This window comes from Vipera berus (genome assembly GCF_964194415.1).
Source record: "Vipera berus genome assembly, chromosome: 1".
Lineage (NCBI taxonomy): Eukaryota > Metazoa > Chordata > Lepidosauria > Squamata > Viperidae > Vipera > Vipera berus.
This window is the reverse complement of record NC_138202.1, coordinates 350,823,754-350,846,586: the sequence shown is the minus strand read 5'-3', so window position 1 is coordinate 350,846,586 and position 22,833 is coordinate 350,823,754. Positions and strand designations below refer to the sequence as shown.

The following is a 22,833-nucleotide window of genomic DNA, read 5'->3' as shown; positions in this document are numbered from 1 at the left end:
TGAAGATATATAAATAGTCATGTAACCTGAACTTCCACAGGGCATTGTGTGTTTGGTCACATTTAGGAAACATCTGATGATGCAGCCAGTTGCCTACAAAAGCTCGTACCAGAGTAAACCAATTAGCATTTCAAGTATCATGTTGCTTTTTTGTCCCTTGGGCTCTGCACAAATTAATTTTTCATGCACATATGTACTAAGCAAAGTCAAAAATAATTGTCCTGTTAATCCACATCCCTCCCAAAAGCCTGTAACAAGGATCTTGGTACTACAATATGGTTTGCTTCATAAAGTAGATTTTAACTCTCTCTAAAAACTGGTTTTGTTCAAATACGTTAGAATTATCTCTTTTAAAAATAAGGCATTGGCACCTACAGTCAAAACTAGCTGTTATCTTTACCAGCTGTAACTCATTAGCTCATACAGATTGAGGGGTGGGGGGACAACAAGCTGAAGAGTTCAGCACAGCCAGCCTTTTCATCAACAAAGGAAAGGAAAGCATTCCTGTGTAACAGTCTTCAGCACTTATCTCTGATTTCTGGTACTATTTGGGCTGAACTAAAGCAGCTGTTACCCCCAGTTAAGAGAGAACAAACTCAACATGCTGTGAAATTACCACACTGCCATTCACTTTCAGTAGGGTTGAATCACTAGGTAGCTAGCAAGGCTAGCCTTTGTATGAATAATTAAGTGAAATTTTGCTTTCTGAGTGGTGTTTAATAGACAAATTGCAGGCCAATATTTTGATGTGTTTCATCCATAGGTTGAACCATATTTGTTTTTGCTTTTATGCTTTTCCAAGACAAGATAGAACTTAAAAGAATAACTTTTAAAAAAAACGTTTAATGTTAAGCAATACTCAGTGACTGGGATATACTGAGTTATTCTAACAGACTTTACAGATCATGATAAGTTTATTTACACAAGGAAAAATTACTCCACACTGGGAAACTACATATATTTGTCCTTCAATGACTGAGATATCATTTATGGTGGAATTTTTGAAATTTTCAGAAACTATTATGTGGCACTATTACATTCTGTACCACAATTTAAATTAATGAAGAAATAGTTCTGATAGTTTCAGGGAGGCTGTTGCTCAGTTTTTAGAATAAAATAAATGTTTATATGCCACAGTAGTGTTTGCAGTCATACAGGTAGTCCTCAACTTATGACCACAACTGAGCCCAAAAATTCCATTGTTAAGCAAGACTGTTGTTAAATGAGTTATGCCTCATTTTATGATCTTTCTTGCCACAGTTGCTAAGTGAATCACTGCAGTTGTTAGCTAGTCACATGGTTCTTAAGTGAATCTGGCTTCCCCACCGACTTTCTTTGTCAGAAGGTGGCAAAAGGTGATCACATGACCCTGGGACATTGCAAAAGTCATAAGTGTGAAAAATTATCATAAGTCATTTTTTCAGTGCCATTGTAACTTCAACTGGTCACTAAATGAAAGGATGTAAGTGAGGCCTACCTGTATTTTTGAAGTAATCCTGAGTACAACTTGTACATGAAGACTTTTAGTTAGTATGCTTGCTGATAAGTATGCTTGCTGATAAAAGCTTAACCTTATCCTTGTTTTGGAAATGATATTTTTGAAGTACTATTAATTTTTTTCCTTCTTGGCTCCTGCTAGAACAGGGGTGTCAAACTGCCGGCCCACAGGCCGGATGCGTCACCAAGAAACTGTGCCCACCCCATTGCCGGCAATGGGAAAAAAAGCTCCAATACGTCGCGCAACATCACGGGACGTCATGAGTTTGACATGTCTGTGCTAGAACATGCATTATGCATTAGGTCTGGGTTCAATTCAGAGAGGGATTCAGTTAAGGTAGGGTTAAGAACAATTTCTGTTTGAAAGTTGGAACAGCTAATTACTGGCAGCATAAATGGTATTGAAACCTGATATCCTTTGTCATCTCATGAAGGACTTTGACTCTACCTTGGTTTGGCAAAGAGGATAATCCTATATTATGCAAAGAAAACCACCCTTCTGATTTAAAGAAATGGATCTAGAATATGAATTTTATCTTTTTTTTTAGAACACAGATTTTTTTTAAAAAAAATATAATATTCTGGATGAATTAAGAATGTGGCATAGCATGTTGCTGTATAGTCTAGATTTAATGCTAAGCTTAACAATTGATACGCTTAATTTTATATACGGTCTTTCATATGCTATTATCTGTCATTTTATTGTATAGATTTTTATGTTAGGGTGTTTTGTGCTCAGCTAATTTATGTATATAATTGGGGTTTTTTCTTCACTGTATAATCATTATTTAATACAGACCTGTATTTTTATAATTTTTAATTATTTGTTTACTTTAAAACAATATTTTTAAAAGTATTGAGACCTGGTAGACCAACAAATTTAGCTTTAGTATAAAGTAGTTTCTTATGTTCTAGCAAAGATAGTCTGTTTCAATGTTCCATGGCTATTTTATATGAGTCTTGGATAACCAGTGAGAGATGTCTATGTCATCAGATTAAGCAGCAACATCTGTTATCATTTGACAATGTTGACATTCTTAGATAGTAAAATTCAACAATTTTTACAGCAGAGGAGGCTAAGTATCAGGAAATACCACGATACATGAAATGTTCAATCAGAATAATGCTGGAAGGGTCCTTGGAGGTCTTCTAGTCCCAACACCCTGCTCAAGTAGGAGACCCCGTACTATTTCGGGACAAGTGAATGTCCAGTCTCTTATGTGATGGAGCACCCACAACTTCCGATGGCAAGCCGTTCCACTAGTTAATTGTCCTCACTGTTAGGAAGTTTTTTCTTAATTCCAGGTTGCTTCTCTCCTTGATTAGTTTCCATCCATTGTTTCTTGTCCTGCCTTCTGGTGCTTTGGAAAATAAGTTGACCCCCTCATCTTTGTGGCAGCCTCTCAAATGCTGGAATACTGCTCTCATGTCCCCCCTAGTCCTTCTTTTCTCTAGACTAGCCAAATTCAAATCCTTCTTCATATGTGTCTTCCTATCCTGTACCCCAGTAATCCAAAACTATGTACAGATAGTCCAACTTAACAACAAGTCGCTTAGCGACCACTACCACAGACCTTCCCAGGCTACCTATGACCCATATTCGAAATTCTGTCCTCCCACAGCCAGGTGATCGCACTTCGGGCACTTGGAAACCAGCCTGTATTTACCGCTCTTTGCAACATCCCAGAGGTCACATGACTGCAGTTTACAGCGTTGTTTGCCAGAAACTGGTGTTTACTTCCTGTTTCCAGCAAAAAAAATATTCATTGAGGAAAACGGATTCACTGGGGAAGCATCCCAGGACCAATACAATATGTATCAGATTTATTCATGGGAGAAAAAAGAACATTGGACACTGGAGGCAAAGTGTTTTATTAACACATGACTGAAGGGTCTGAGTATACAGAAATTATGTAGCTGAATAACATATAGGTTAGTGATATATCCGAAGCACAATTGGAATTCTTTTAATGGAAGCAATAAAAAGCAGTGAGACTCATTCAGGAGTCCTGTCTGCCTCTTAATGTATGGATTTATTTAGGAAATGCTTTCATCTGTCTTTTCTCTTTGTAAGGACGTAAGTTGCTTAAAATAAAATTTATATTTATTCTTATTTCCCTGTAGGTCAGTAACAGATCCACGAGATGGAAAGAGGGTTGCACTCAAAAAGATGCCCAACGTCTTCCAAAATCTGGTCTCTTGCAAAAGGGTCTTCCGTGAATTGAAGATGTTGTGTTTTTTTAAGCATGACAATGTGAGTGGCTCATATATTTTCATCATTTTTTTTGGCATTCTAACCAGAGGTTAGTCTAAAATGTTACGAATATTCGTAGAAAGAGAGACAATTTCTGAATAAATTACATCTGTTATCAGTGGAAACAAAGCTTTTTTAGAACTATGGAGACATCTAAAATCTAAATCTAAAACCAGTTGAATCAGCTTTGTATGTTGCAATACACCCGTTCCCTTAAGATAAACAGCCAATTCCCCAAGGAAATGTATAAAAATGACACATTATATCTGAGCTGATTCTTTTTCTTTTTAGGACAGTAGAGAATCAATTGTGTGTTTGCATGTTGCCCTAAGGCAGGGGTAGGCAACCTTGGCTCTTTTATGACTCATGGACCTCAACTCCCAGAATTCCTGAGTCAGCATAGCTCAGGAATTCTGGAAGTTGAAGTCCATGAGTCATAAAAGAGCCGAGGTTGCCTACCCCTGCCCTAAGGCTAAGCCATAGCTTATTCTTTGTGCCTGAAAGGAATGAACTGCAGTGAACCTCATGTGCTCCTCTTCCCTTCCTCTTCCCAAGCATCCCAAAGAATTTTGAAAGCTTTCCTTTCTGCTTCAAATTAACCACAGTTTGTCATGTGTCTGGAGAGACTAAAAATATTAAGTGAAGTTAGTTTCAAACAAGCTTCAAGCTGAGACTATATAGCTTGATTATAGATGTACATGTGATTGGGTTTAATTTAATTCCTCTTTAAGAAAGGGTGATCCTGCTAGCTCTTAGGAAGGTGGCGATGTGCCCCCTCCTCAAGGGGCCATTACTCAGTTCCACTAGCCTCAACAGATTTCATCCAAGTCTCCAACCTTCTCTTTTTAAGGGAAGGGTTGTAGAGAAAGTGGACACATGGCAGCTTCAAAGGGCCTTGGATGAACTGAATTAGCTGGAGCTTTTCGGTCTGGGTTCAGGCCAAGATTTGGGACTGAAACAGCATTGTTCACATTCTTGGATGATCTCTGTTGGGAATGGGATGGGAGTAGTGCATCTGTCCTTGCTCATTTTGACCCTCTCAGCAGCCCTCAATACCATTGATTCTTCAGGACCAGCTTCAGGAGTTGGGGATAGGAGGCACAATATCATGCTGGTTTTTCTTCCTTCCTCTGGCATCAGTTCCAGTCGGTGCTGACAAAGAAGACAGAGATCCAGCCCATGGCCCCTAGTTTGTAGGCTACTACAAGGCTCAGTTCTCTCCTCCTGTTAATTTAACATCTACATATGGCCACTGAGTAAGGTGACCTGACAGTTTGGGATGAGGCATCATTAATATGCCGATGAAAAACCCAGCTTTACATTTCCACCCTGGGTTGCCTGAATGATACTGTGGGTATCCTTGTGACCAGCCCTGGAGACCAGGGGTCTGAATAGGGCACAATGAGCTTAGGCTCAACCCAAGTAAGACTGATGACTTTGAGTGCTTGGGCCTTCCAATACTAAAATTTTTCTGCTTCTGTTCCTGGATGGGGGAAGCACTGCCTCAGATGGATCTGATGCAAAATCTGGGTGTCCTCTTGGATTGAGGTCTCCTGCTGGAAAAGCAGGTGGCTAAGAGGCCCTTTGCACACCTTCAGTTTGTGTGCCAGTTGTACCCATTTCTGAACTGAGAGGTTCTTCTCACTGTCACTCATGCCTTCATGACCTCCCACTTGGACTACTGCTACATGGTCTACATGGGGCTGGTCTTGAGGAGCATTCAGAAGCTTCAGCTGTATGGATTATAAATGGTGTTAGCTATTCATCACATGTGATACCACTGCTTCGGGGCTACATTGGTTGCCAGTCTGTTTTCGGGTGCAATTCAAGCTGCTGAAGCTTTAAAACACCTCATGGGTTGGGACTGGATTACTTGAAGGACCATCTTCTCCAAGCTCTTTCTACATATCCAACCTGGTCCAGCGGGCTGGGCATGTTGTAGATCCCATCAGTCAAAGAATGTTGGCTGGTGGGGACCTGGAGGAGTGCATTCTCTGCCATAACCCCACCTTCTGAGACATTCTCCCTCCAGAGATTAGGATGGACCCAATTCTGCTAATCTTTTGGAAGGCATTGAAAACCTGGCTGTGTGCTTGGGCCTAGGGTCCTGATTATGTGAAGGGCTCCATTTCCTGGTTATATTGATACTGTTGGATTATAATAGCGCTTGGCAGCCATTTGTATTTAATTTCTTTTTTGTATCATGTTTTAACTGTTTTAATTGTTTTTATGATTGTTCACCACCCAAAGCCACTGTACACATAAATACTGAATTTGTTTTTGCTTAAACTAATTATAGTTAAGATGCAATTCTAGATCAAGAGGCTTTGGCAGAATGAATTAATGAAAGAAGACATCAGTCTTTATCTCCTAATACACCTCATGCCAGGTAGAGCAATAGTGTGGCTATTCATAATGCCAGATTATAATTTAGTTTAATGACAAAACATAAATAGTGTTATGGAAGGGTAAACAATATACCTAAAAAAGTATAGGTTCCCCCGCACATGCGTGCTAGTCATTTCCAACTCTAGGGGCCGGTGTTCATCTCCGTTTGTCTGAGGACGTCTCCATGGTCATGTGGCCGGCATGACTAGACGCCAAAGGCACACAGAACGCTGTTACCTTCCCACCGTAGTGGTCCCTAATTTTTCTACTTGCATTTTTACGTGCTTTCGAACTGCTAGGTTGGCAGAAGCTGGGACGAGTAACAGGCGCTCACTCTGTTACGTGGCACTCGGGATTCGACCTGCCAAACTGCCGACCTTCTGATCGACAAGCTCAGCGTCCTAACCTACTGAGCCACCGCGTCCCTTTTAAAAACAATGTACCTAAGAAAAGCTAAAAAAGGAAGGGGGCTGATGTGATGTAATGCAGACATCCTTCAGGCATCTAAATCAGAGTAGGTTAAGAATCAAGCAGATTTCATCCCAAAGATGAGATTCAAGTTATTCATTCCAGAATTACCCCAGCATAAAATTGTGATATAACCTAATCCCTTCCCCTTTTTTTCCCTTTTTGGCAAAATATTTGCAAGAATCTAAAAATATGATCCTGTGCAAGTATTTCATTTGAAAGCCAGGATTAAGTCTTTTTGAGGTGAACAGTAAAGAGTTGATATACCTCTAGTACAGCTTTTCCGATTGTGAGAACTGAGACAGGAAGGCTAGTTCAGGTCTGACTTAAGCTATAAATTCAAAAGAGGCCTAAAGGAAGCCTTATCCTGCAGCTTTAGCATTACAGACTGACTAATTCCATTAATTAATTCCATTAATTTTATAAGGACTAAGAATGTATGTGAACTTTTAATTCTTATTAATGGCAATATTTTCTGCAACAAATCCAAGAAAGAAATAATTCCAAATACAATGTGTTGTACTTTCTTTGTTTCTTTAAAGCTGATTCAGATTGTTGTTCACTGAAATTTGGAGCAGAATTAAGGCAGTCATGCCATGTGTGCTATTCCCCCCCCCCCCGGCATAACTCATTTTCTTCAGGGCTGTTAATTTATAGTCATATTTGGACTCCAGAAACCTGATGTGCTGGTATGTTAATGGCTCTGGGGAATGTATAAACAATTGATGAAAACAACTTTGAATACTTACTATGCAAGCATTGTAATGAAGAATGAAAGAGATAGCTTAAATGTGTATTTGTATTCACGACCTCCCATCTCTGTCTCTGATTAGTGATGGTTTGAAATGATCAGATTCTAAACATTGCAGATGCATGTCAGTTTTGACATTTGCCGGAGGATTATTCTTTGAAGTTGGTCTCAGAGTAAAACCATGAAAAGACAACAGGATGCTAGAGGTTATCTGGCCTTAACGTTTAACAGAGATACATTTTTTTATTACAGTTCTAAAGTTATTACTATAAGCTTTGGCTTACTGAGGTTTCAAAATCAGTGAAGTTGTATATTAAATGAACTCTTTTAGCAGCAGAAAAGTTTTTCTTTTTTTTTAAAAAAATGAGGGCTATATATGGATTACACTTCTTTTCTCTTTTATATAGAACTTGTTTGCATAAAAATCCAGTTTTTTTCTCTTTGTGACAACAGGACAATATAGATCTAAATGCTAATGTAGCTACTACTCAGGCTTCCTAAAGAACATTTGACAATTCCGGAATCATATTGTTTCCTCCTTTAACCAGCACTGTTGTCACAGTATCATTTGTGATTTCTGCATCAATTTATCAGAACTGATAGAGAGGCAGGCAACGTTCTAGATTACTCAAGTCCTGTTCTTGAAAAATCAGCAAACAAGTACAGTTTATAAATTATAAATTGGAGTGATGTAACTGCACTTATAGTGCTGCGTTGTGACCTCCTTCTGTGTCACCACTTTAGCATGGAACTCATTGGATGATTGTTCTCAATCCAACCTATCTCATAAGAATATTGTAAAAGTTAATGTGACATGACCCATATATGCTATCCTAAACATTAGATCTTAGAACATAGAATAACAGAGTTGGAAGGGATCTTAGAGGTCGTCTAGTCCAACCCCCTGCTCAAAAAGCTGTCCAGTCTCTTCTTGAAAGCCTCCACTGATGGAGCACCTACAACTTTTGTAGGCAAACCATTCCACTAGTTGATTGTTCTCACTCTTAGGAAATTTCTCGTTAGTTCCAGGTTGCTTCTCTCCTTGATTACTTTCCATCCACTGATTCTTGTCTTGCCTTCAGTGCTTTGGAAAATAGCTTGCCTCCATCATCTTTGTGGCAGCTTTTCAACTATCGGAACACTGTTATCATATCATTCTTAGTCCTTCTTTTTCCTAAACTGGACATATCCAATTCCTGCAACCGTTCTTCATATATTTAAGGAAGATATTAATTATATCAATATTATATCCCTTTAATATTAATTAGTCATTAATTAATATTAAATAATTTAATAATATTGAATACTTAATGAAGTAAACATTATTTAATATAAGTACTATTAAATAATGAATAATTAATATTAATCATATTAATATTATATTCCTTTAACATGTTAAAGGAAAGAGAATATAAAAGTCATAAATAACAACCCTAGTAAGAAGAGGACAGATGCTCCAGTGAATAACATGGTGATTAGAAGAAGGCATTTGTTCCAGTCTTGGTTTATATCTTGTACAAATTTACAGAACTTGGCTTGTGTGGTTTTAACTTGGCAATGAATATATTTTTTTCTGTTTTGTTAAATAAATGTTTTACATTACAGTAGTTCCAAAGACGCTGGTTTTTTAAAAGAAACAAGTATAATTACTTCTGGTGAAGTTCTGTTCAACACTCAGTTATCTTTCAGTCTCTGTACTTGTCTGTTAATTTTTCAAGAACAGGATTTGAGAAATCTGGAATGTTGCCTGCCTCTCTTATCAGTTCTGATAAGTTCACGCAGAAATTTATAAAACAAGCAGACTGAGAAACATGATAGGATGATGATGCTTGTATCATGTGCATTTTTGGCAAATTAAAAAATTACTATGTTCTTCTAAACTAGGAAGATAAAGGCTTTTTTTATATTAGAAAGACTTAAATAATTCAATAATATGTTATATAGCTATTTTGTGGTAAAAATCACAAAGTATCCTAATATCGTTTTAAGAAACCAACTATGATATATTCTAAATAAGGAAAAACCTTTCTTTGTAAAATATAACTAAAATATAGTTAGTGATTTTACTCAGTTGGATTTTGACAAGGTTATTGAATATTTTTAAGTGCAGTACTTACAGTTCTGGCTTGGCCCACTTTAGATATTGGGAAAGTACTTATAAGTTTCATTTGTGAATGGTTGTCAAGTGGCTAATCTTACAGTAACTAGCAAGAGCAGGAGCACTTAGAATTATATACTGCCCCATAGTGCTTTACAGAATTCTCTGGGCAGTTTATAGAGTCAGCATATTGCCCCCAACAATCTGGGTCCTCATTTTACCAACCTTGGAAAGATGGAGGATGAGTCAACCTTGAGCTGGTCAGGATCGAACTCCAGGCTGTGGGCAGAGTTAGCCTGCAATACTGTATTCTAATCGCTGTGCCACCATGGAATAAGTAGTTCTGTCCAACATGCCACTCCCGAAATAAAATAATATTAATAAAATATTAATATAGGTAACCCTACTGTAATTGAACCTGGCAATTGTCCCAAAGGTGCTTTTTCGGGAGGCCACTGGACTTTCTTGTTTTTCTTTGAAGATGTTTCACTTCTCATCCAAGAAGCTTCTTCAGCTCTGACTAGATGGTGGGGAATGGGAGGACTTATATTCCTTGCAGACAGCTGGTCATTTGCACTCTTTCAGAGAGTTGTTCAGGCCATTTGGAGGTTTACCTGTGTCCTCAGGGTCACCTGGGTAGTGCAGATGTGTGTGAAGCCTTCTTGACTGCAGAATGTTTTCTACCCTGTGTGCCTTCATTGTTGAAGACAGGCGCAGGCTGTTGGGGATGAGTCTGTGTTATCTGCATCTCAAACTAAAGCGCAAATGATTCCTGTAGTCTGCAATGTTTTCTGGAAATCCATTTATACTCCTGCACCATATGAAGGTATTCATCCCAAAGTGCATACAGTGAGGGAATAAAATATTTGATCCCCTGCTGATTTTGTACGTTTGCCCAATGACAAAGAAATGATCAGGCTATAATTTTAATGGTAGGTTTATTTTAACAGTGAGAGACAGAATAACAACAACAAAAAAGTCCAGAAAAATGCATTTCAAAAAAGTTATAAATTGATTTGCATTTTAATGAGTGAAATAAGTATTTGACCCCCTTTGCAAAACATGACTTAGTACTTAATGGCAAAACCCTTGTTGGCAATCACAGAAGTCAGAGATTTCTTGTAGTTGGCCACCAGGTTTGCACACATCTCAGGAGGGATTTTGTCCCACTTCTCTTTGTAGATCCTCTCCAAGTCATTAAGGTTTCAAGGCTGATGTTTGGCAGCTCGAACCTTCAGCTCCGTCCACAGATTTTCTATGGGATTAAGGTATGGCTAGGCCACTCCAGGACCTTAATGTGCTTCTTCTTCAGCCACTCCTTTGTTGCCTTCCTGTGTGTTTTCGGTCATTGTCATGCTTGAATACCCATCCACGACCCATTTTCAATGCCCTGGCTGAGGGAAGGAGGTTCTCACCCAAGATTTGACGGTACATGACCCTGTCCATCGTCCCTTTAATGCGGTAAAGTTGTCCTATCCCCTTTGCCTCCTGAAAAATCACCTTTGGGACAACCATGACTTGGATGACTGAGAATCTCCATGAACCTGGTAATTACCGTGGTAAGTCGTGGCAGTCATAATACAGGTCACTACGCGACAGGGCCCAATTTTACCACCAATATATGTATGTGTGTACAGAATTCATTATTCCTACTCTAGTGTATTGTTATGCTTTTTCACATTTTCTCTCCTTTCTTTGGGAATTTCATCTGGACCTCATGCCAGGGGATATTTCATTTCTTTTTAAAACTAATCAGTCATGTGGTGGTCATCTCTTTCATGACAGCTGTCACCTAACACAGCCACTCCAAGTATGGAATCTATGCTATTTTCTGGCACTATCAATAAGAAAGTCTACCATAAATAGACATAGTTTGTAGAGATAGCAACACTGTCAAAACCAACTATAAACTCCAGCTGGTGGAAAACCAGGTAGTTACAGGTGAAGCAACCCAGTAAAACAGATTATACAAATTGAAATATAAAAGCTGCAGTGATTAAAGAACTAAGACACAATGTCCTGAGAAATTAAACGTACTGCAGACACTGGAATCAAAACACATTTCTGCTAAATCAAAAAAAAGGTTTTTCTTCGTTGCATATGCTTTCCTTGTAAGGATTTCCTCCACTTTGCAGAGAGAGGTTAAGCCAGAGCAACTGTTCTTATTATTTATTACTTTGTAATAAGTGGGATATTTTAATGTACATTTTGGAAGGAGTGCTGAAAAGGCAATCTGGTAGTCTACATATGTTTCAGACTACTGTTTCCTTAACTGTTCTTCCAGCTTGTAACTCGACAGAAAACTCCTTCTGTGAATTCCCTAGCAAAAAAATGATTACAGTAGGTTACAATCAGTCAGTCTGAATCTCCTGATTAGGAAACTTCTTATTCCTTCTACCAAGCCCAGCCATAAGAAAGAAAAAAGATTTTGGATCTTTCTGCCCCAAATCTAGAAATAGTTAATTTAAAAAAAGGTATACCAATGCCGAAACACAACATTTCTTTTTTAAAGTAATGATGTCAGATCTTGAAATTCAGCAAGTTGTTATTAGGGAACAGGAATGTCTGCAAAACAAGGGTAAGCACCAATTGTGAATTCAGAATTCCAAATATAATCAATTCCAAATACAATCAGTTCAAAAGTCCATCTGAATTAGTTACTTATTATTTACTTGAATACAGGATATCAGCAATATTCAGAGATTATTGTGAGAAAGACAGTTGGAATGACATCATAGTTAGGCCCTCTTTTTGAGCACTATCCTCCCAATCAAGCAAAATGTTCCATCTCTCATATACTGTACATAGTCTAGCCAGCAATCAGAGATTTCTTTAGCAGCTGACTCTATCTTATCACGATTGCCTAATGACGAATTTTAATTAATTTTCGCTAGTGCTATAATATAAAAAGAACGTGAAGCAGTTGAAATTCAAAAAGTTCAGAAATGAATTCCGCCTGTTCAGGTTTTTCAGTATGGAGTGGATGTATCTAATGTTTTATGTGGTACTCTCGTATCATACCAGAAATAAAAAAAATGTCCCAGTATACTATTGTACTGTACTATTGTATTGTACTATTGTATTGTATTGTCAATGCTACCATGTAGGGATGCAAAATATTGGATTGCCTACTCATTGATCAGACTGTCAGTTCTGGAGCTTATTTTGTTGACTCATAAGATATAAATATTAATACCAGCTGTGTTTCCTAGTGTGTCTCTGAGACCAATTCAAAAGGGTGGTTCTAATTTTTAAAGCCTTAAAGCATTTTATTTCAGATTACTTTAAGGACCATTATTACTTGTAACCTATACATTTTGAACACTGAAATGTTTAATTTGTTGTCCTGGATAGTTAAATGAATAAATAAATTAGGGAAGCCAATAAATTTTATGAATGAATGAACAAACAAACAGACAGACAGACAAACAAATGTGGAGTTTTACCTGAATTGTTCTGAGGGTTTATCTGAAAGTTAACTAATTTGCTTCAGCAGTCTTCGATCTTGTGCATTCAACTGAGCATTTCATTTGAAAAAATTTAATTATTTATTATATTAGATAATATATTTGATAATACATGATAATACATTTAATATCCTATAATAAATAATGTATTAGATACTATAATAAATAACTAAATAAACGTAGCTGGTTGTATGATGATTATTATTTTTTTGGACTCTAAACATTGACTTTATTAAATCCTTGAATCTGCTATGATAAAAAATCAGCATTGCTCTTTCCATTGGTGAATTTCTGTCTCAGGTTTCCAGTTAATATCACCCTTCCCACCATCAAAGATATAGTTGAAAACTGAAGATATTTATCCTTTGTTCATTCTTTTCCTTCTGTAAAATGAGGCTTTGGTAATAAATCACCTTCCATCTTATTTCCTAGGTACTCTCCGCTCTCGACATACTCCAGCCACCACACATCGACTACTTTGAAGAAATGTATCCTAAATGTTAAATAAATAATTTCATTGAGGTAGGTGTAATTAATTCTAGTTTGTAAAATTACCTGCAGATTTTGGACTTTTCGTCTTGATCCTTAGCATCTGGAAAGGTGATATGGAGGCCAGCTGTTATGGACCATCTATAAAAACATTGTTATAAGAATCAGCTGCTGAAAGAAGGAATTGGAGGGCATGTATAGAAATTTATGATTATTATTACAAGAATTGAATATGTCAAACAGCTTCAAGATTTTCTCCCAGATTTATCTTTCAATCGTGGTGAAAAGTATTTGGAAAATGACTGCAAATTAATGCCTTCCAATGTGCAAATGCTCATATAGCAATTTGATGTGTACACATAGATGTTGGAGAGAATTGTTACAGGCATGTCTTGAAATGCACATACAGGTTATTTGTAAGTTTCTTTCAATGCCAGAATATAGTATTTATTTATTTTATTAAATAACACAGAGTATGAAGCTGCTACAGCCCTAACCCTGGACTTTTGTCCCATGGAAATTTTGAAGGACCCTAAAAAAATCCTGTAAAATATATAAAAAAACTGGAATGTTTTTAAGATTAGGATTCAATTTTCATTTATATAATATTAAATTCTGAAATATATTCCCAGGTATCCTTATGTATTCCCATCCTCATTGCAGAAAGATCGTGTGCCCTTGCTTCCTTGTAAATTGCTGCGCTCTTGCTTAGGATAACCTTTGATCTAGATTAGAGATATGAGAAACAAACGTTTTGCACCTGCCCTTTGCTTATATAAAACAAAAACAGCTGTCTTATAGTTTAAATCTCATTGCACTCAAAAAAATGCAGGTAAAATTCTGCAGGAAGGCAGGGAGAATTATGAGGGCTGTGAGGATTGTCCCTCAAAAGTCATAAATATGTCAGAACAGTTTGAATGTCTTTTTAGTTCAGCGCTGCATTTTATGTTAAAGCATAAGAAATGTATAGTATATATTTCTATATATAACAATTTTATACAGGTAGTCCTCGATTTACAACAGTTCATTTAGTGAACTGTTACAAAAGTTACAAAAAAGTGACTTAGGACCAGGTTTCACACTTACATTTGTTGCAGCATCCCTATCGTCACATGATCAAAATTCGAATGCTTGGCAACTGGCTCATATTTATGACAGTTGCCGTGTCCTGGGGTCATGTGGTCACCTTTTGTGACCTTAAGACAAGCAAAGTCAGTAGGGAAGATTGGTTCACTTAAACTGTGTTACTAATTTATCAGCTGCAGTGATTCACTTAAGAACTGTGGCAAGAAAGATTGTAAAATGGGGCAAAGTTGCCTTAACTGTCTCACTTAGCAACAAAAATTTTGGGATCAATTGTGGTTGTAAGTCGAGGACTATCTATAACATTGTTCATATGGTATAAACAATATGAAATTTATTTCCTCATGCCCATAGCTTCTACATTGCCAGAAATGTTATTTCTCTCCTCTCAATCAATGTACAACTTTGATCTAGAAATGCGGGTACACAGATTAGCTTTAGGGATTTCACTAGTAACTCATTTCAGTGCTTCAGAATGCTTCTGCTTTAGATTATGGCCAGGATTATATCAATTCAGTTGGGTTCTAAACTTTCAAGAAAGGGTTTCCCCTTTTGTGGCTTTTCCCAATTTATACTCCTTTCCGCTTTTGAGTTGAGAGGATTGAGGAAAAATAGAGGCTCTGTTGCCAGAATAACGTCAAAATATTGATCTGATTTATTTTTCATAAATATTATTACACCAGCATGGCTTAATAACTGAGTTAGTGGACCTGGACCAAGGAGAACCATGTCCATCCTCAGCCATGGAAGCCCCCTGAGAGACTTTGGAACACGCATTCTGTTTTAGTACCTTGTATCTCAAGGATGATAGAAAAAATGGAGGACAAAATATTAGGTAAATTGTATTCTGCTTTTGGGGGGAAATGTTAAGTCAACCAGACAAACGAAATAATAGCAGTAGCAATAGCACTTAGATTTATATACCCCACTTCATAGTACTTTACAGTCCTCTCTAAGTGGTTTACAGAGTCAGCATATTGCCCCGAACAATCTGGGTCCTCATTTTACCAACCTTGGAAGGATGGGAAGGCTGAGTCAACCTTGAGCCGGTTAGGATCAAACTCCTGGCAGTGGGCAGAGTCAGCCTGCAAATCTGCATTCTAACCACTGCGCCACCCCGGCTCATAATAAATATTAATTCTTTTTAAACTGGCCCCAGGTAATTCACAATCAGCCATAGTTTGCTAAATTGCAGCTATTTGATTCTTAAGTCTTAAAATTGAAGTTTTAAAGAGCTGTTGGCATAATACAGGGGTGTTAAACTGCCGGCCCACGGGCCGGACATGTCATCAGGAAACTGCACCCACCCCATTGCCGGCAATGGAGAAAAAGCTCCGATACATTGTACGACGTCACGTGACGTCACGAGTTTGACATCTGGCATAATGTAAATATTATATAACATAAAAGACTCATGGATATCTAGTGTTGAAGACTCTGCACTTTGATTCAGTCTTCCTCTAGTTAAAGTGTGTCTAAGAACATAGTCATATAGCAGGTACGCAATTAATGAATTATCAGGTGTTATCATTATACTTAAATAACCTTTTCTTTGTTGGTGTTCATTCAAAACATTTTAATGCAGAACTGAGTAATACTAATTCTTTACCTTTTCTTCTTTTTTAAAAACCCTAGCATCTCAGTAAATCTGAACTTGCTATTATTTCTTTTTATGTGTTTCAGATCTAGGGGTACACCACCCAACCAAGGACAGTGATTTAAATAAGATTTGTTTGTTCCTCTTAGGACAGACATGTCAAACACAAGGCCCGGGGGCCGGATCCGGCCCGCGAAGTGGTTTCATGTGGCCCACGAAGCCATCCTGGAAACAGTGAGGGAACGGCCCCCACTGCCTTGGCCCTGGCCCAGAGACCCTCCTTCTGCCAGAGACCCTCAGATCTGTCCCACTCCTGCCCAGGCCCCCATAGGTACCCTTGATGCGAACCATGTAGAGCTGGCCACGCCCACCCAGTAGGCCATACGCACTCTAGCCACGCCCACCCAGTAGGCCACACCCACCCTGGCCATACCCACCCGGCCCCCTGAGGGCAACCGCAATGCTGATGCGGCCCTCAATGAAATTGAGTTTGACACCCCTATCTTAGGAAGTTTATCAGCTTAAAAATCTAAATGACAACAGCCATCTTATATTCATCTAGTATCTGTTGCTATATTTAGAGCTAATTTAAAAAGTTAAAATAGATATTGCTAAAAAAATGTTTGGAAAGTCTTTATATTTTATTTCAGGAAAAAAACTAAGAGTAGACAAAAGAATTTTTTAATGTGTGCTCCTTTCTTTTTTCAGAAACGTTTTGCTAAGATTCATTTTATAGCAAAACAAAAGTTTTTAGAAAAATTTGAACACTAAGAACACTCAGTGACAAAATGCCTCATAGTTATATTGAAAAAGCGTGTTTGGAGACCTTTATACTGTAATGGCTAAATACATTGCTACTTGTGCTCTCTGTCTTTCTAGATTCTGGAGGGAAATTTAAAAAGACGGATGAGAGAAAGAGACTTATTCTCATTTTAATCTGAACTTTATTTACTGTTAAAGCAGTATGAACTCTGCAATCTCACTTCTATTTATGTAATACATATCTGCACTGGAAAAAGACACATGGAAAAATAGATCGGGGAAATAATGCTCAAAAGGAAAATTGCTTTCTAAAAACAAAAGGGACATACATATAGAAATATTTAGAGAAAGGTACAAAAAACACAGTCCAAGGTTTATACGAAGTATAAAAAAAACAATTAGAAGTGAAGAAATGAAAGGAACCAAAGTTAAGAGTGAATTTTGCCCCCTCCCATGTACTGAATGTACTGCATGAGCATAGTTTGTTTTAACATGTGAAAGTGTTATTTTTTATTGGAAAAAAGCAACTTTTGTATTTGATAGACATTTGGAGACCTCTGTTCTTTCTGAAGAAAGTTGTACAAGTGGGTGGTACAATAGCTCTAGAGTTAAAACACTGTCAGCTAGAAAGCTGACAGCCCGGGTTCATGACCTGAGCATTGTGCAGCGAGGTGAACTCCCCTCTTCGCCTAGCTCAGGGGTAGGCAACCTTGGCTCTTTTATGACTCGTGGACTTCAACTCCCAGAATTCCTGAGCCAGCTCCATACAGAGCCATGCTGGGTCAGGAATTCTGGGAGTTGAAGTCCACGAATCATAAAAGAACCAAGGTTGCCTACCCCTGGCCTAGCTCCTGTCCACCTAGCAGTTCAAAAGCATGCAAATGCGAATAGATAAATAGGTAGCACTTCAACGGAGAGGCAACAGCACTCCACAGTGTCATGCTAGGCACGTGATCGTGCAAATGTGTCTTCAGACAGCCTGGCTCATGGCCTCGAAATGGAGATAAAGCACCACCACCCCTTATAGTCAGCAGTGACGAGCAGCGTAAAATCCACTTTCCTTTCCTTTTGCTTATTGCCCTTTCTGCACTGAAGTATTTACTCCCACGACTAAATATGATGTCCATATGTATAGTTTAATTAAAATGTAGCCATCCATAGAGCCTGAAAACCTCTAGTACATACAATTACTGAGCTATTTTGATCTCTGTCACTGTAATGTAGCTTCTTGTGATCCTATCTTGTCCAAAGAATGGTAGAAATGTCATACTGAAAGGAAAAAAAACAAAGGCAGAGGCCGGAATTTCCTATTAAAAGGAGTATGCAATGTCTTATTTGTTGGATCCAGTTGCTTTTTTATGCTGATACTTTTCTCATAATCGTTGATTTGCTTCTCAGGGGCTTTATAAAACTGTGTACAAGCTCCACAAAATGGCTATTCCCACTTAAAATAAATTTCTGCCTGAGGCAAACAAATAAAGCTGATGTTGTCACAAATGTTTACCTGTAGAGTATTGTACTGTATAAGTACTATTTTTTTAATGGAAGGAAAGGGGCAGCCAGATGAAAATAATTTCATAGAGACACTCGCATATTTATGACTTTTTGCTATTCATATCATTGAACTAAACTGACAAGTCAGAAAAAGTCCCTGCCATTGATGTAAAACTGTTTCCCCCCCCCACACCGTTATTAACATGTATTAATCATTTGAGTTTGAGTCTTTGCAAACACAAATTTCGTGACCATAATTGGGACCAACTACTTGGTCGTTAAGTGAAGCGATAGCTACGTGAAACTGGCTGTGCTTATTATTTTATTTCGGCTTTCCTTTGCATTACAGACCTGCAAAAGTTATTTTTTTTTATCACCACTGTAACTACAAACCGTCACTAAATGTGGCAGTTGTTAAATGGGGACTTGCAAAGGTGCTAGGAGATGGCACGGGGGCTTTGTAGTAAATGCAGCAATGGGGAAGCAAGGTGACGGAAAGTATTGATACAGGCAGCTGAAGTGGTACATTTGCAATGAGGCTTGAGAAGGTGTCAGGAAAATGCGGCTGGAGAAACAGCAAGTACAAGTGTAGATGGGAGAGACAACATGAGTGGAGTAGGAATTGTATGCATGTACACGACAGCTTCCTGGAGGCTAAAGAGGAGTTATAAGCTGAGTCCTTCAGTCCGTAATCAGAAGGAGACAGCTTACCAGAGACTAGGTCAAGAAAGGGTACAGAGAAGAGCAACCAAGATGATTAGGGGGCTGGAGGCTAAAACATATAGGGAACGGTTGCTGGAATTGGGTATGTGTAGTTTAATGAAGAGAAGGGTGAGGGGTGACATGATAGCAGTGTTCCAATATCTCAGGGGCTGCCCCAAAGAAGAGGGAATCAAGCTATTCTCCAAAGCACCTGAAAGCAGGACAAGAAGCAACGGATGGAAACTAGCCAAGGAGAGAAGCAACCTAGAACTAAGGAGAAACTTCCTGACAGTTAGAACAATTAACCAGTGGAACAACCTGCCTCCAGAGGTGGTGAATGCTCCAACACTGGAGGTTTTTAAGAAGAGACTGGACAGCCATTTGACTGAAATGGTATAGGGCAGGGGTCGGCAACCTCGGCTCTTTTATGACTCGTGGACTTCAACTCCCAGAATTCCTGAGCCAGCTATGCTGGCTCAGGAATTCTGGGAGTTGAAGTCCACGAGTCATAAAAGAGCCGAGGTTGCCGACCCCTGGTATAGGGTTTTCTGCCTGAGCAGGGGGTTGGACTAGATGACCTCCAAGGTCCCTTCCAACTTTATATATTATTATTATTATTATTATTATTATTATTATTATTATTATTATTATTATTATTATTATTATTATGTCACAGACTTATTGTAGGGAAATTCTCTGAACGGTAGAAGTTGAGCTCAGTTGTTCTGTTGGTAGCTAGCATAGTAACTGAGGTACTGTTGTAGTACACTTTTAGTCTATTCTGCCTCCCTATCTGATTTTAGGTAGAAGGTGGTGGGCGGGTAGAGCTTGACTTCCAGGAGATTGAACAGGGATTTTACAGCACCTGGAGCCCAGTGATCTGGAACCAATGTATTCTATTCCAAAAAGTAAATGGTTGTTGCAAATTTAAATTAATGCATAAATGTAGATAGAAGAGATGTAGATAGGAAAATGCATCTAAAAATTTAGCTTGCCATATCTGATCAAGACTGGAGAATGACGCCATTGCAGTATTTTTTTTTAAATGTAAAGTGCTCTAAGTAGTGAATTTTTGAGCTCACCTAGTTGACTATACAGCAAGATACAAATGGGGATGAATAAACATGCTTGAAAAATTAGCGTGGCTGAAATAACATTGCCTGGTTAGAAAGTGAATCTTAATCAGCCAGCCCTACAGCTTCTAGAAAAAAAAAGGAAGATGTATGGTTTATATAAAAAAACAGCCAGCTTTTACAGCTGTGCTATATGTGCAGTAATTAATGTCTGAACTACATTTATTATGATACATTTTTGGTTTTGAAACTTTGATGCAAAGCTTTGAATTAAAGCACAACTCCAATTATATCACCTTTTTTTTTACACATTTCTCCTGGCTCAGGAAACCCCTTAATTCCACCACAAAGGCTCTAGCAATTTATCTTCCATGGTTGTGGAAGCTAGTTCTGTATTTTATTTTCATTTCTTTTATTGCCCTTGAGTTAATCCACTTCTACAATCATCATCTGTTTATCTTAGATTTCTGTCCTACCTTTTCTCCAGGAACTCAAATTCTTCTCTGTTTTCTTCCCTAGAATAGGACAGAACAGAACAGAATAGGAATAGGAATAGGAATAGAATTCTTTGTTGGCCAAGCAAGGATAAACCTGGTTCTTTGATCTTTCTGGCCTGGACTGAGGGGTTTTAAGAACTTTGTTTTAATTTGTTGGGCTATTAATTAATTTAATTCATTTTAATTCTATTTCTATTTTAGCTTTTATATTGTCTTTTAAATTTTGCCCTGTAAACCGCCCTGAGTTCTTCGGGAATAGGGCAGTATATAAAACTAATTAAATAAATAAATAAATAAATAATCCTGCTCAATGATCAAGGTAGAGAAAGAACCCATCCAAACTTAAGCAGTGAATGTTTGTGACTTAAGGTACTGAAGACTGGGTCTTCAACCTGGTTACCTAGGCCCAACCTTAAACTCTGCATCACATTGGCTGTCAATCCCCAGATATGTTCAATTATTTTCTTCTTTTACATTTAAGAGGACGTGGCAAGGCCCATACAAGGCCCCCAAGTAGCTAATTGAGGTCCTAATAAAACCTAAATTTTATTTCATGTTGTTTACATGTTCATCAAAGTAATCTTAAATACATTTGATATGATTACTCTTTAGTTGTATGTATGTTCCGCTGCTGTCATTCAGAAACAGCAATTTGATAGCAACTTTTAGAAATCTCTTAAGGGCCACTCGCAAGGCTTTCAGGGCCTGAATATCGTTGTGGCTTCAGACTATTTTGATTTAAGTTGGAGATTTGTAACCTCTTAAATTGAAATCAGTTTATACATAATACTATTTTTATTGGTTGCATTCTTACACTTGGGGAAAAAAAGTCGGGGATAAACTTTGCTCATATATTTGTGAGTTTCTTTAGAATCAACTCAGAAGTGAGAATCAACTCAGAAGTGGGTGTCATTGTAATTTCGTGTGTGTCCATGGAGAAGTGTGTTAAATAATTAAAAGTAGCAATATTAATAGTACTTTGACATACTCCCACAAAGTCTTAAGACTGTGTGATGTCTCAGTACAGCCTCCAACCTACTGTTGAAAAACTGGTATGATCCTTGGCCAAGCAAAATTGTGCACCTGTTACAGAACTCATTTAAAGATCTGAGCAGTTCTTTGGGAAAATGCTATGATATGAAGTGATATTTTGTGCTTTGATAATTCTTTTTTACAAACAGAAATCAAATGGATGACACATGTTCTAATGATGAGCAGAGATATTGTCCCTCCGAGAATTCCATCTAGTTTGTCTGATTCCTCAAGTCAAGCAACATAGATACTCTTAAAATTGCCTGAATCATATCATTTCTGAGTTTCACATAAATAGCACACAGTTCAGCACTGACCCAATCACCAGGATAATACCATAATCCTCAGCTTTTTGCCTACTGAGCAGTGCCTTTATGCTCTGATGTTTATGCACGTTGTTTATGCTCATATGGCCTTTCTGGAATTATTTCTGTTTTTTTAAAGACTGGAATGTTAAGGAATTGAGCTGGAGAGCACAAGCTCATCCTGAAGTAAGTAATCAAAGGTCCAAGCCCAATTAGTAATTCTTATGTAGTGTGTCTTCTGCCAACCTAGCAGTTCGAAAGCACGTCAAAATGCAAGTAGAAAAATAGGGACCACTACGGTGGGAAGGTAACAGCGTTCCGTGCGCCTTGGCATCTAGTCGTGCCGGCCACATGACCACAGAGACGTCCTCGGACAAGCACTGGCTCTTCGGCTTTGAAACGGAGATGAGCACCGGCCCCTAGAGTCGGAAACGACTAGCACACATGTGCGGGGGAACCTTTACCTTTACCTTATGTAGTGTGTACTTACTTCTAAGTGCAGAACATGCAAAGGAGTAAAATATAACGCCACTGAAACCAGCACCAGCAACAAAACAACATATAGGTAGTTCTTGACTTAGGACTGCAACTGGGACCAGAAATTCTGTTGCTAAACAAGACAATTGTTAAGTGTGATGTCTCATGACCACACTGTTTGGCAACAGCACTTCTAGTTGCTGTTATTAAGTGAATCTCACGCAATCATTATGCACGACATCACTTGGTTGCTATTGGGGATCTTGTATGAGTTTCCCCACTGACTGCTTGTCAAAAGCCAGAAGCAAACATTGCAAATGGCGACCGTGGAAACATTGCAACAGCCCACCTTTGAGGACCAGTCCTACAGTAAATTTCACTCAAGAGTATGTTCAAATA

The 22,833-nt window shown here is 38.2% G+C and overlaps 1 protein-coding gene across 2 annotated transcripts in view; it reads left to right on the top strand.

Moving 5' to 3' along the window:
- The window catches only part of NLK (nemo like kinase), a 138,653-nt gene that overhangs the window by 80,140 nt on the left and 35,680 nt on the right, over positions 1-22,833 (top strand). For both annotated transcript variants that reach the window (XM_081346589.1, XM_081346590.1), the window contains exons 2-3: positions 3,622-3,751; positions 13,356-13,411. In XM_081346589.1, the coding sequence (XP_081202715.1) occupies positions 3,622-3,751; positions 13,356-13,411 (186 nt within the window). The remainder of the gene's footprint in view (positions 1-3,621; positions 3,752-13,355; positions 13,412-22,833) is intronic.